Source organism: Centroberyx affinis, unplaced genomic scaffold (assembly GCF_046629955.1).
Source record: "Centroberyx affinis isolate AG114_WGS23_722 - 3 ecotype Tasmania unplaced genomic scaffold, CSIRO-AGI_Caff_v1 ptg002659l_1, whole genome shotgun sequence".
NCBI lineage: Eukaryota > Metazoa > Chordata > Actinopteri > Beryciformes > Berycidae > Centroberyx > Centroberyx affinis.
In genome coordinates, this window is record NW_027280848.1 from 15,001 (window position 1) to 27,500 (window position 12,500).

General features: G+C 40.8%; 1 protein-coding gene across 1 annotated transcript in view; it reads right to left on the reverse strand.

Moving 5' to 3' along the window:
- LOC139657308 (transcription factor 4-like) overlaps positions 1-12,500 on the reverse strand; it is a gene marked incomplete at its 3' end in the record, with an annotated part of 58,070 nt that overhangs the window by 13,193 nt on the left and 32,377 nt on the right. The window contains exons 2-4 of the mRNA XM_071535096.1: positions 5,126-5,231; positions 3,808-3,956; positions 1,488-1,644 (exon numbers count right to left, since the gene is read on the reverse strand). Coding sequence (XP_071391197.1) covers positions 1,488-1,644; positions 3,808-3,956; positions 5,126-5,231 — 412 coding nt within the window. The remainder of the gene's footprint in view (positions 1-1,487; positions 1,645-3,807; positions 3,957-5,125; positions 5,232-12,500) is intronic.

A 12,500-nucleotide genomic window follows, 5' to 3' on the forward strand; every position in this document is an offset into this window, starting at 1 on the left:
AGAGAGAGAGGGGCAGTTTATTCTATTTGTGTATAAACATGCATGTGTGCGCACACGTGTGTCATGTGTATATATTTAAACAACAGCGTCATGTTTTTTATTAGGTTCATCTTTTGTTTACACTCATCTGCTCTGCTCTCTCTCTCTCTCTCTGTGTGTGTGTGTGTGTGTGTGTGTGTGTGTGAGAGTGAGTGAATGAGTGTGTGTGAGATCTTTCTGGAATGTTGGAGATGTCTTTCCATGAAAACAAACTTTCAATCTGTTTCTTATTGCTGTCCTATTTGTTCTGCGGGACTCAAAGCAAGGGGTCCATATGGCATGCTGTGTGTGTGCGTGTGTGTGTGTGTGTGTGTGTGTGTGTGTGTGTGTCAAGGCTGAGGCAGACTGGAGTAACTAACATGTCTCTCTCTGTCTGAGTGTTTTGTATCTTTTTCTCAGTTCAGTCCAGTTCAGCTCTTGGCCGCCTGTTCCTCTAACATCAAACTGACATTTCTGAACAGTTCACATCACGGCAGTTTATTAGCACAAGGACAGTTATTAGTAAATGTCATGCCAGATTTCTACATAGTTCAAATGACATCCATCGATGTAGTAGTAAATAAGAGTCAATGATCATCATGAGGCAAACAACCACCAATATAAGCAAAAATAAAAATCAATTCCACTTGCAGAAAAGCATTATTTTATGCTTTTCCCCCCATAAAAGACCTTATCCTCACACAGCATCCATTACTTTTGTTCTACATACTAAGATGTTTACAACAAATTGATATCATGAAGCTTTATGTCATCCTAAAAAGGTGGTAAACTGAGATTATATTTGTACATATTTATTATGTCTCTTATTTCTATATTATTATTGTTATATATTGTAGTATAATGCACATATTTCTTATTTCCTTATTTCTATTTTTCTTATAATTTCTCTATGCTTATATATATTTCTCTTCTAGAATGTGAGCAACTGCAACGTAACCCCATTTCCCCTCGGGGATCAATAAAGTATTTCTGATTCTGATTCTGTTTCTGATTAGGGTGGGTTTACTCTCCGCTGCATCTGATTACATCACATCCTGCTCATCACTAAATTTTATTAAATTCAAGGTTAGATCGATGTCAAAACAGTAGAAAAACCCAACGAGTTATTAATCACCAATCCTCTTGCAGCTAGTCGTGGATTCACTGCCAAAACCTCTACTCCATTAGACATTTAATTGAAGAGATTTGTTCTAAAATTAGATATTCTCTCTTCGAATAAGTGAGACCTATTCATAAAAAAATGATTGATAGCAAAAAAGCTGAAGTCCTTGGTTGACTAAATGGAAACACTTCAGGTATTGATTTTTTTTTAAAGCAAAATTGATAAACATTTAGCATTTGGAATTGATTTTAAAGAGTGACTCCAGCTCCTTTCCTCCAAACGGAAACTACCGGCCTCTCACATGCACTTTCTCACACACACACACACACACACACACACATCTTACCCATGATGCTGTCTGTTCCGTTGGTGGGGGCGGTGCAGGAGGCGGTGCTGTAGTGATTGGCCCCGCCCCCGGCTCCTCCTCCTCCTCCTCCTCGGTGGAAGCTGGACATGGGAGGAAGGCTGGAGCTGATATCTGCAGACGAGTGGGACGGATAACTCTGCAGGGAGAAAGACACGATGACATCACATCGGATCACATGAAACTTTAACAAGAAATAGAGTCATTGCAGCAGCATATAATAGAATACAGATGAGAACAGAATAAATGGAAGGTATTGGGGAATGACACAGCCTCTTCATCATGCTAACTGTACTGTGTTCCTATTGGTTTAAAAGATTTATCACCATCCTGACTATTGACAGATTTACAGGTTAACAGATGTTTGCAGTTTACAGATTTACAAATTTATGTAACGTGCCCAGATGTGCGAATACGCATTGTCAGCAGAAAATAATGTGATATAGGTTAGAATATGAAAATAGAACATAATAGAGCATGTTGAGGATAATACAACCACGCTGAATATGGGCTACAGAGCTGCTGTTGGCTTAAATGAATGCTTTGTATGTTGACTACTGATAGTTCACAGATGTTTGCAGTTTATAAATCAATGAATTTAGCAGAGTTCCCACTGTGACCCTGATGTAAAATTCCCAAACGTTCCATAACAAAAATTGTATCGTTTCACTGCCTTAAAAATGTTCTTCCTCTCTGGTTTGTTAATGTTGTTTTTTTTTTCCGTCTGGTTTCCACTCCAGTTGGGCTGAAAACCACCAGCTACCAGTCAACCAGTGACTCAACTTTTCCTGTTTTGATTTTGTCAACCGAGGAACTCAATTTATATATAATGTCCTTTAACGAGTACCATAGGCAGAGGTGGGAAAAGTGCTCAAATCCTTTATCCTTATGAAACCTTTATTGCCCCTCGGGGGGATTTGCTTTGCACAAAGAGCATAAAAGAATATCAAAAACATCAACAACCATACATGACAGCACATAATATAACATAAAACATATTAAGCATGTAAAAACATAATAAAAAGCATCGTTTGGGTGATCGATAAAGGACATCAAGTGCAAGTTCAGTTCAAGAAAGTGGCAAATTCAGACCATGTGATCAGAGCTTGTTAAGCAGCTGAATGCTGCGTGGGGCGAAGGATGTGATGCCTCTTTTAGTCCCCCCCCCCCCCCCCCCAACACTGAATACAAAAGGTCAATATAATCTGAATGCAGGTCTTGTAAAACAGTGTGAGCATAGTTCTGTCCACCTTAAAACTTCTACGTTTCCTTAAGAAGTAGAGACGTTGCTGAGCCTTTGCAAACCTAGCATTGGTGTTAGCATTCCATGTCAGTTTGCTATCAGTAATAGTGCCCAGGTAGCTGTAAGTAGCTGTAACATAATGGAAAAATACTTCATTAAAAGTAAAGGTTCTGCATTCAAAAGTTTAGAAGTATAGAAGCATTAGCATTAAAGTGTACTTAAGTATCAAAGTATCCAAAGTAAAAGTCCTCATTCTGTCTGAGAGTAAAATTATTGAAGCATGAACCTGTCAGAAGTGTTTTAATGTTGTCGGTCTAACTCGGTCTAACATATATACTGTCAGGGAGTTCAAACTCTAACAATGCAACATATTTTATGAGCTTATCGTGTGTTTTGATGTAAAACTTTATTCTGCAAAGTAACTAGTAACTCCAGCCGGCAGATAAATGCAGTGGAGGAAAAAGAAGAAGATTTCCCTCTGAGATGTAGTGGAGGAAAAGTAGAAAGTCTCACAGGATGAAAATACTCAGTAAAGAGACAGAACCTCACAACTGAACTGAAGCACAGAACTTGAGTAAATGTACTGAGTTACTTTCCACCTCTGACCATAGTTTGCATTAGTTTTGTACTATAAATCATTTTGTCCGAGTAGATGTCATGTTTTTTTTTTTATGTGTATATGTCATGGTGAAACTTTCCAGACAGGGCAGGTCAGGGAATTGGATTAATTCTCTGGGGAAGTATCATGGAAATTCTCCAAAGCAGAAATACATTTTCCAACTTGTTTCACGCTTTCATTACATCAGATGTTTTTTCAGCCCAACTGGAGTGGAAACCAGACTGAGAAACAACATTATCCCACCAGGAAGGAGGACAGTTTAGGTCATGGAAGCATTCTGACTTCTGAAATTTTGGTTTTATTCCATATATCTATGGAATTCTATTCCAGAAAGTGGAAAAGAAAAATCACTGGTGGTTCGGAAACAGCTCCAAACCACTCAAAGTCACAACCGGTCTAGTTTTAGGGTTCTGGGTATGATGATTGACAGCTCCGCTCACCAATCTGTCGTGGGGGTGGATCCCGCAGTAGGAGGAGCTCTGGGTGGGGCCGTGGGCCGAGTTCCCGCCCCCCAGCATGCTGCCATGGTAACCCTGCTGGCTCATACTGCTACTGCTGCTGCTCCAGGGATCCCCACTGTGGTGGCCATCTGAGGGGGAGAGAGAGAGAGAGAGGGAGAGAGAGAGAGAGAGAGAGAGGGAGAGAGGGAGAGAGGGAGAGAGAGAGGAGAGAGAGAGAGAGAGACAGAGGGGGGGAGAGAGAGAGAGAGAGAGAGAAGGAGATAGAGAGGATGTTTACGCACGTGTGTGTACATGTGTTATGTACATGTGCATGTGTATATAAACGTTTATATGTGTGTACATGTGTGTATGTGTGCTGGTGTGTGTATTTATCTGCATGTATGTATATGTATATTTTATAAGTGAGCCAATGAGCCATGGTTGCATGGAACTCACTTCCAGCTCAGATTGCTAAAGCACAAAATAAAGCAAGCTTTAAAAAACAAGTGAAGCAACATCTAACAGCTCTACGCCTGTAACCACATTTTGTACATTTTTTTTTTCTGTTGGAATAGGAATATCAATGTATATAAATGTGTTGTAAGATTTCACTTTGTATGTATATTCAGCGCTTATGAATTTAGTGCATATTAATATATATAAGTGTATATGAAGAAGAATATGTATAGTAATATGTTTGTGAGAAAGAATATTGTTAGTTATACCTTTCTGATTTTAATATAATTTTGTTGTTTTGTCGGTAAGTGTCTTATCTGTTGTCATGCTTTTATGTTTTGTGTGGACTCCAGGAAGAGTAGCTGATGTTCTGCATCAGCTAATGGGGATCCAAATAAAATCCTAAATCCTATAAGTGTGTGCACATGCATGAGAGTGTGTGTCCAGCTACGTTCACATTACAGGCCTTAATGCTCAATTCTAATTTTTTTCAGATTTTTGTGTCTTAACTTGTTGTCATTCATGTTTGAACACAGCAAGCATGAACACATTTCTACCATGAAACAAATGACATCATAACTATGAGACAGTACGTCATGGGAGCTGGTGAAAGTGAAAGTGAAACTGCCGTCCCAAGGGTTAACTTTGTCTGGCAACCAATGAAAACGCTCAGAGGTTGAAGCGTTCCTATTGGAGCAAACTGTTCAGCTCTGTCTCAGGCTTCCAGACCGTCTGCAGGTCTCTCACTCGCTCCTGGCTTCAAACATGAGCTCAGGAATCCAGTGCTGGGACTTTAGATGAGGGATAGACCTGAGTGTGTGTGTGTGTGTGTGTGTGTGTGTGTGTGTGTGTGTGTCAGTACCTGGCATAAAGAATGAGCTTGGGAAGCCAGCGCTGGGAGGTTTAGATGAAGGATAGCCTGGTGAGTCCCTGTTATAGTCAGCTGTACTGGCAGACGGAGCGTACACCTGCAACACAAACACAAAAACACACACACACACACACACACACACACACACACCGTCAATCAAAGGTCTTCACACTGCAAAAAAATACAACAGTCTCATTGCATTTCTTTAAATGAGCACAAATTTTGAAATGCAGATTATGTGTTGTGGACACAAATTTCGTGAAGATTACGTTCCTCCACCATGAAAGGATTATTTGACAATTGCACAAATCATTTCCACCTGTTGGTCACATGAAAAGGTTAAATAATGCTTCAGTTTAAGCCACTAAAACAGTTGTTTCAGGTTAGGGAAAGGTTTTGCTCTAGAAAACCTGCTGCTGAAACTTAAAACTTCACTCACAATATAAACCTTTTGGGAGTTTCCTTGCCTGAAATGTTAGTGAATACTGAACTTGCTGAAACACTGCTGCACCTGGGCTCAGTTCACAAGAGGAATTACTTGGTAAAAAAATGAAGATTTGTTTCTCTTTTCAGCCACTGGAAGCTACAAGGAATGATCTGGAAGCTAGTTGGTTGAGAGACTCTTCACTTTCTATACTAATTTGAGTCTTACTTTATAAGAATTAAGAAAAAATCTATCTAATCTATCATATATCCATCTAAATCTATTGTTTATCCTGCAGAACTAATGCAGGATAGACGCAGTATAAACACATCTGTTCTACCTTAGTACTACAGTGGTAGCCATGGTAACAGCCCTCCATCCTGCATCTATACTATATCTATACTATATCTAATCCAATCTAATCCAAATGTATTTATAAAGCACATTTAAAAACAACAACAGTTGACCAAAGTGCTGTACAATCAAAATAGCAAAAACCATAGAACAACACAATAAAAACAAAGACCAGTTTAAAAGACAAAAGGAAAATAAAATAATAAAAGCAATAAGACCGTAAGAAAAAGAAAGGCAACTCTCATACTGAGTTAAAAGCCAAGGAATACGTTTTTTTTAAATATCTATGCTTTACCAATACTGCAACAGCTGTTTGCTCTCAAATGTTGTAGATGGAGCTGAAGGTAAACACAAAACTCTTCGCATTCAGACTAGGAATGCATATTTACAATACTTGGCATCGTTTTTGGGAACAGAACTGTGGTTTTGTGAGCAGCTCCTCTCGGGGGTGGAGCATCACAGCGGCAGTAATGCAGCCGGACCCCACAGCCTGTCTGCTCTCCAAACAGGTGACACGTTTCCTTAGAAACAGAGCTGCTGCATATTAACACAATGCCTGTGTTTGGTCATGCCTTGACTGGGGGTCCCACTAGCATGCGAAGCCTTTGTGTGTGTGTGTGTGTGTGTGTGTGTGTGTGTGTGTGTGTGTGTGTCTATAGCGTGCAAACAGTCAGCCATGACGCTAGCTAGCGCCGCATGACGCAAACTCAGGAACAGCTGTTGAAAGCTCTCTCTCTCTCTTTTTTGTTTTGCTCTCTCTCTCTCTCTGTCTCTCTCTCTTCCTCTCTCTCTCTCTCTCTCTCTCTTCCTGTCCCTCTCTCCCAGACCCCTGTTGTTTTACATTAAAATTAATAAACCACTCCACGCCTACCTTTCATCCACCTCTGCCCATCAGAAGGACAGAGGTAGTTCAGTTAATTCAACTTTAGTTTGGTTGACTTTAGTTTATTTGCATATGGATAAAACACAGATGTGGTGAAACGCGATGATAAAACCCAGAAAGAAGAAAGGAAAGAAAAAAGATGAAATAAACGCCCGAGGGATTTATAAAAAAAACACAACATCTCACTTCCAGAAGACCATGAGAGAAAGTATTAAAAACAGAAAACGCTCTAAAACATGACAGGAAAGAACTTTCCGTCAAAAATAACCTGTTTTTTTTCCCAGAGCAGCAGTTGAAAGCCTGGCTCATCTGCTAAAGCTTTCTCCTTTCCTCTGAGTGGAAAAACACAAGACCTCTCACTGATTCCTTCAACTAATTGAGGATAGAGTTACTGTCCTGCACTCTAAAAGGTAAAAGGTCTGGAGGTTTCTGTGGGGGACACAGTGCAAACACAGGGGATCCAGGAAGGTTCCTTGAGGAACCCCTTCATGATGGGAACCCTGGTACTTCAAAATAACCTTTTATGACCTTTTTTTATTGAGGAACCTTAAGGTGCTGATGGACTCCCTTCAGTTGTTAGAGGAGCCTTTGATGAACAGTCAGACTTTCCATGGCCTACTTTTAGGGAGACACTGATATCAATACTTCTAATATCAGGCCGATATCAGGTTAAAATAAGATTTTGATATCAGAGAATTTCCCTACTTCTGAAATGCAAAGAGCTACTGTAAAATACTATGACATAATATACTATGACATACTGTACTGTACTATGACATACTGTACTGTAGAGTACATTTTACAGTATGACATGCTATAGTATGTCATAGTATAGTATGTCATAGTACAGTATGCCATAGTATAGTACAGTATGTCATAGTACAGTATGTCATAGTACAGTATGTCATAGCATAGTACAGTATGTCATAGTACAGTATGTCATAGTACAGTACAGTATGTCATAGTATAGTACAGTATGTCGTAGTACAGTACAGTATGTCATAGCATAGTATGTCATAGTATAGTACAGTATGTCATAGTACAGTACAGTGTGTCATAGTATAGTATGTCATAGTATAGTACAGTATATCATAGTATAGTACAGTATGTCATAGTAGAGTATGTCATAGTATAGTACAGTATGTCATAGTACAGTACAGTATGTCATAGTATAGTACAGTATGTCATAGTAGAGTATGTCATAGTATAGTACAGTATGTCATAGTACAGTACAGTATGTCATAGTATAGTACAGTATGTCATAGTACAGTATGTCATAGTATAGTACAGTATGTCATAGTACAGTATGTCATAGTACAGTACAGTATGTCATAGTACAGTATGTCATAGTACAGTACAGTATGTCATAGTATAGTACAGTATGTCATAGTATAGTACAGTATGTCATAGTACAGTATGTCATAGTATAGTATGCCATATTACAGTATGACATAGTACAGTATGTCATAGTATAGTATGCCATATTACAGTATGTCATAGTACAGTACAGTATGTCATAGTACAGTATGTCATAGTACAGTACAGTATGCCATATTACAGTATGTCATAGTACAGTATGTCATAGTACAGTACAGTATGTCATAGTACAGTATGTCATAGTACAGTACAGTATGTCATAGTACAGTATGTCATAGTACAGTACAGTATGCCATATTACAGTATGTCATAGTACAGTATGTCATAGTACAGTACAGTATGTCATAGTACAGTATGTCATAGTACAGTACAGTATGCCATATTACAGTATGTCATAGTACAGTATGTCATAGTATAGTATGCCATATTACAGTATGTCATAGTACAGTACAGTATGTCATAGTTCAGTACAGTATGTCATAGTACAGTACAGTATGTCATAGTACAGTACAGTATGTCATAGTACAGTACAGTATGTCATAGTATATTATGTCTTAAAGGAAAGCAGTTTGCAGTTTGGTGTTTTTCTTCCTCACTGGTGTCTTAAGAAAAGTAAACAGAGTTTCACTGCTGCATCAAGTTTCCACTTGTGTCAGTTGGAAAGTTGTGAAGTTGCAGGTTTTATCTGATGGAAATCTGTGATGTTTCTGTGTGTATTATCGGTTTGAATTTTTATGAACGCCTGCTAGTACGACATGAAGTACCCGCTAAAACTACAGTTTTCCAGCAAGTGGAAGTAGTGGGATTTGAAATAAAAAGTAAGAGACAATAAAAGTTGCAAATTTTTTCCCATTTATTGCTAAATGTGTGTATGTCATTATATGGAAAATCAGCTAACAAGGATGAAAAAGTCATGTGACTTTCTTCTTGAAAGCACCGCAGTGGATTAAATACTGGATCTGAAGTGGTGAGACTGCTACCAGATGTTTCATCGCATCATGGTAAGTGGGTCAAAGACAACTAACACAGAGACACAGAGACACCAGCAGTCCTGGTGCAGAGACACCAGCAGACACCAGCAGACCTGGTGCAGAGACACTAACAGACACCACCAGACCTGGTGCAGAGACACCAGCAGACACCAGCAGACACCAGCAGCCCTGGTGCAGAGACACCAGCAGCCCTGGTGCAGAGACACCAACAGATACCAGCAGCCCTGGTGCAGAGACACCAGCAGACACCAGCAGCCCTGGTGCAGAGACACCAACAGATACCAGCAGCCCTGGTGCAGAGACACCAACAGACACCAGCAGCCCTGGTGCAGAGACACCAACAGACACCAGCAGACCTGGTGCAGAGACACCAGCAGACACCAGCAGACCTGGTGCAGAGACACCAGCAGACCCAGCAGACCTGGTGCAGAGACACCAGCAGCTCACACACACACACACACAACAAGACGTGTATTAGGAGTTTGTCTTGGTGGCGTTGGTGCAGAGGAATATTGACAAAATAAAATAGTAGTAGAGTACATGCTGACACACATGGCACAAGAATGACTGGATCACTCAGTGTGTTCAGATGCATGTGCAGCTCCTCATGTAGCTGTGGTCGGTGTTGTGTTCAGGAACACCAGACTGGTGTCGGATAAACCAGTTGTTTACTTCCTCAAAACACCACTGGGCATTGTACAGTGGAAAGACTCTTGCTCTGAGATAAACACAACAGTCACACCGACTACAACTCAGGGAAACTGGAGCAGGAAACACACACACACACACACACACACACACACACACACACACACACACACACACACACACACACACACACACACACACACACACACACACACACACACACACACACATATAAAGTGCCAAAAGAAGCTAATCAGCAGGGAGGGGTACTTTCCCACAGTGCACCTTGCACGAGTTGAGGAACCCAAAACCCACAGGTCTCCTCCCCTCTCCACACACACACACACACACACACACACACACACACACACACACACACACACACACACACACACACACACCAGGGTCTGTAGATGTCATTAGAGCTGCACTGAAATCCCCTCTAACTTCCTCCTCCTCCTCTTCCTCCTCCTCTCTCCCCACTGAGAACTGGGTTTGTGCTCTGATCATAAAACCACATTTATTGACCCAAAGCCTTGTACAAGAGTACACACACACACACACACACACACACACACACAAACACACACACACACACACACACAAACAAATGTACTTCTGTTTTTCATGCTGAAAGTAATGCTTCAAATTTATCCTTGTGTCGTGCCGGGATATTTTCCCATTGTATGTGTGGTTAGACTGGCGAAGACAGCTAGACAGGCTGATATGTGTGTGTGTGTGTGTGTGTGTGTGTGTGTGTGTGTGTCTGTGTGTGTGTGTGTGTGTGTGTGTGTGTGTTTGAGAGACGGGAACAGGTGCAGAGGGCCTGGTCTGGTCTGGAGAATGTAGGAGACACAATAACAACCTCACTTCCTGAAGTCTCTCTTACACACACACACACGCACACACACACACACACATAAACACACACACACACACACACACACACACACACACACACACACACACACACACACACACACATAAACAGACACACATGTCAGCAGTGTTCCCATGGCTAGCTTGTGCCCCTTGACTCAATGAGAGACAATGTTGTCATTATACTGCCGACTGGCATAGAAACTGGTCCAACCAGTTCAGCAACACGCAGATCTAGGCTACAATAGAAACAGAATAGAAACCAGTCTAATCAGTTCACCAACATGTTGATCTGAGCCACAATAGAAGCAGAATAGAAGCCAGCTCTGTGACCCAGTTCACCAACATGTTGATCTGAGCCACAATAGAAGCAGAGTAGAAACCAGCTCTGTGCCCCAGCTGACCCTGCTGTGTTTGGAGGTCTGATGCTGCTGTCAGTCTTCAGGAAACATGAAACATCACAGACTCATCAGAGCGTTTGTTCTCTGGTCCTTCAGGCTGCAACAGCAGATAAAGAGACATTCCACTGAAAACTGGATCCTGATGCTGCTGCAGGCTGCAGGCTGCACTCTGCTCTACATGCTGGGTCAACACACTGTGAACCAGAGGAACCAGTTCTGCAACCATCTAGGACACAACAGTACAGAAACTGTGACACAACAGTACAGAAACCTGTCTAACAATTGTGGAACATGCTGATCTGTGACACAGCTGTCCAGAAACTGTGACTCAACAGAACAGAAACTGTGACACAACAGTACAGAAACTGTGACACAACAGTACAGAAACTGTGACACTACAGTAGAGAAACTGTGACACAACAGTACAGAAACTGTGACACTACAGTACAGAAACTGTGACACAACAGTACAGAAACTGTGACACTACAGTAGAGAAACTGTGACACAACAGAACAGAAACTGTGACACAACAGAACAGAAACTGTGACACTACAGTAGAGAAACTGTGACACAACAGTACAGAAACTGTGACACTACAGTAGAGAAACTGTGACACAACAGAACAGAAACTGTGACACAACAGAACAGAAACTGTGACACTACAGTAGAGAAACTGTGACACAACAGTACAGAAACTGTGACACAACAGAACAGAAACTGTGACACTACAGTAGAGAAACTGTGACACAACAGTACAGAAACTGTGACACTACAGTAGAGAAACTGTGACACAACAGAACAGAAACTGTGACACTACAGTAGAGAAACTGTGACACAACAGTACAGAAACTGTGACACAACAGTACAGAAACTGTGACACTACAGTAGAGAAACTGTGACACAACAGTACAGAAACTGTGACACTACAGTAGAGAAACTGTGACACAACATTACAGAAACTGACACAACAATACAGGAACCAGTTTAACAATTCTGGAACATTCAATTTAAATTTCATGCTGATGTGTGACACAACAGTACAGAAACTGTGACACAACAGAACAGAAACTGTGACACAACAGTAGAGAAACTGTGACACAACAGTACAGAAACTGTGACACAACAGTACAGAAACTGTGACACTACAGTAGAGAAACTGTGACACAACAGTACAGAAACTGTGACACAACAGAACAGAAACTGTGACACTACAGTACAGAAACTGTGACACAACAGAACAGAAACTGTGACACAACAGTACAGAAACTGTGACACAACAGAACAGAAACTGTGACACTACAGTAGAGAAACTGTGACACAACATTACAGAAACTGACACAACAATACAGGAACCAGTTTAACAATTCTGGAACATTCAATTTAAATTTCATGCTGATGTGTGACACAA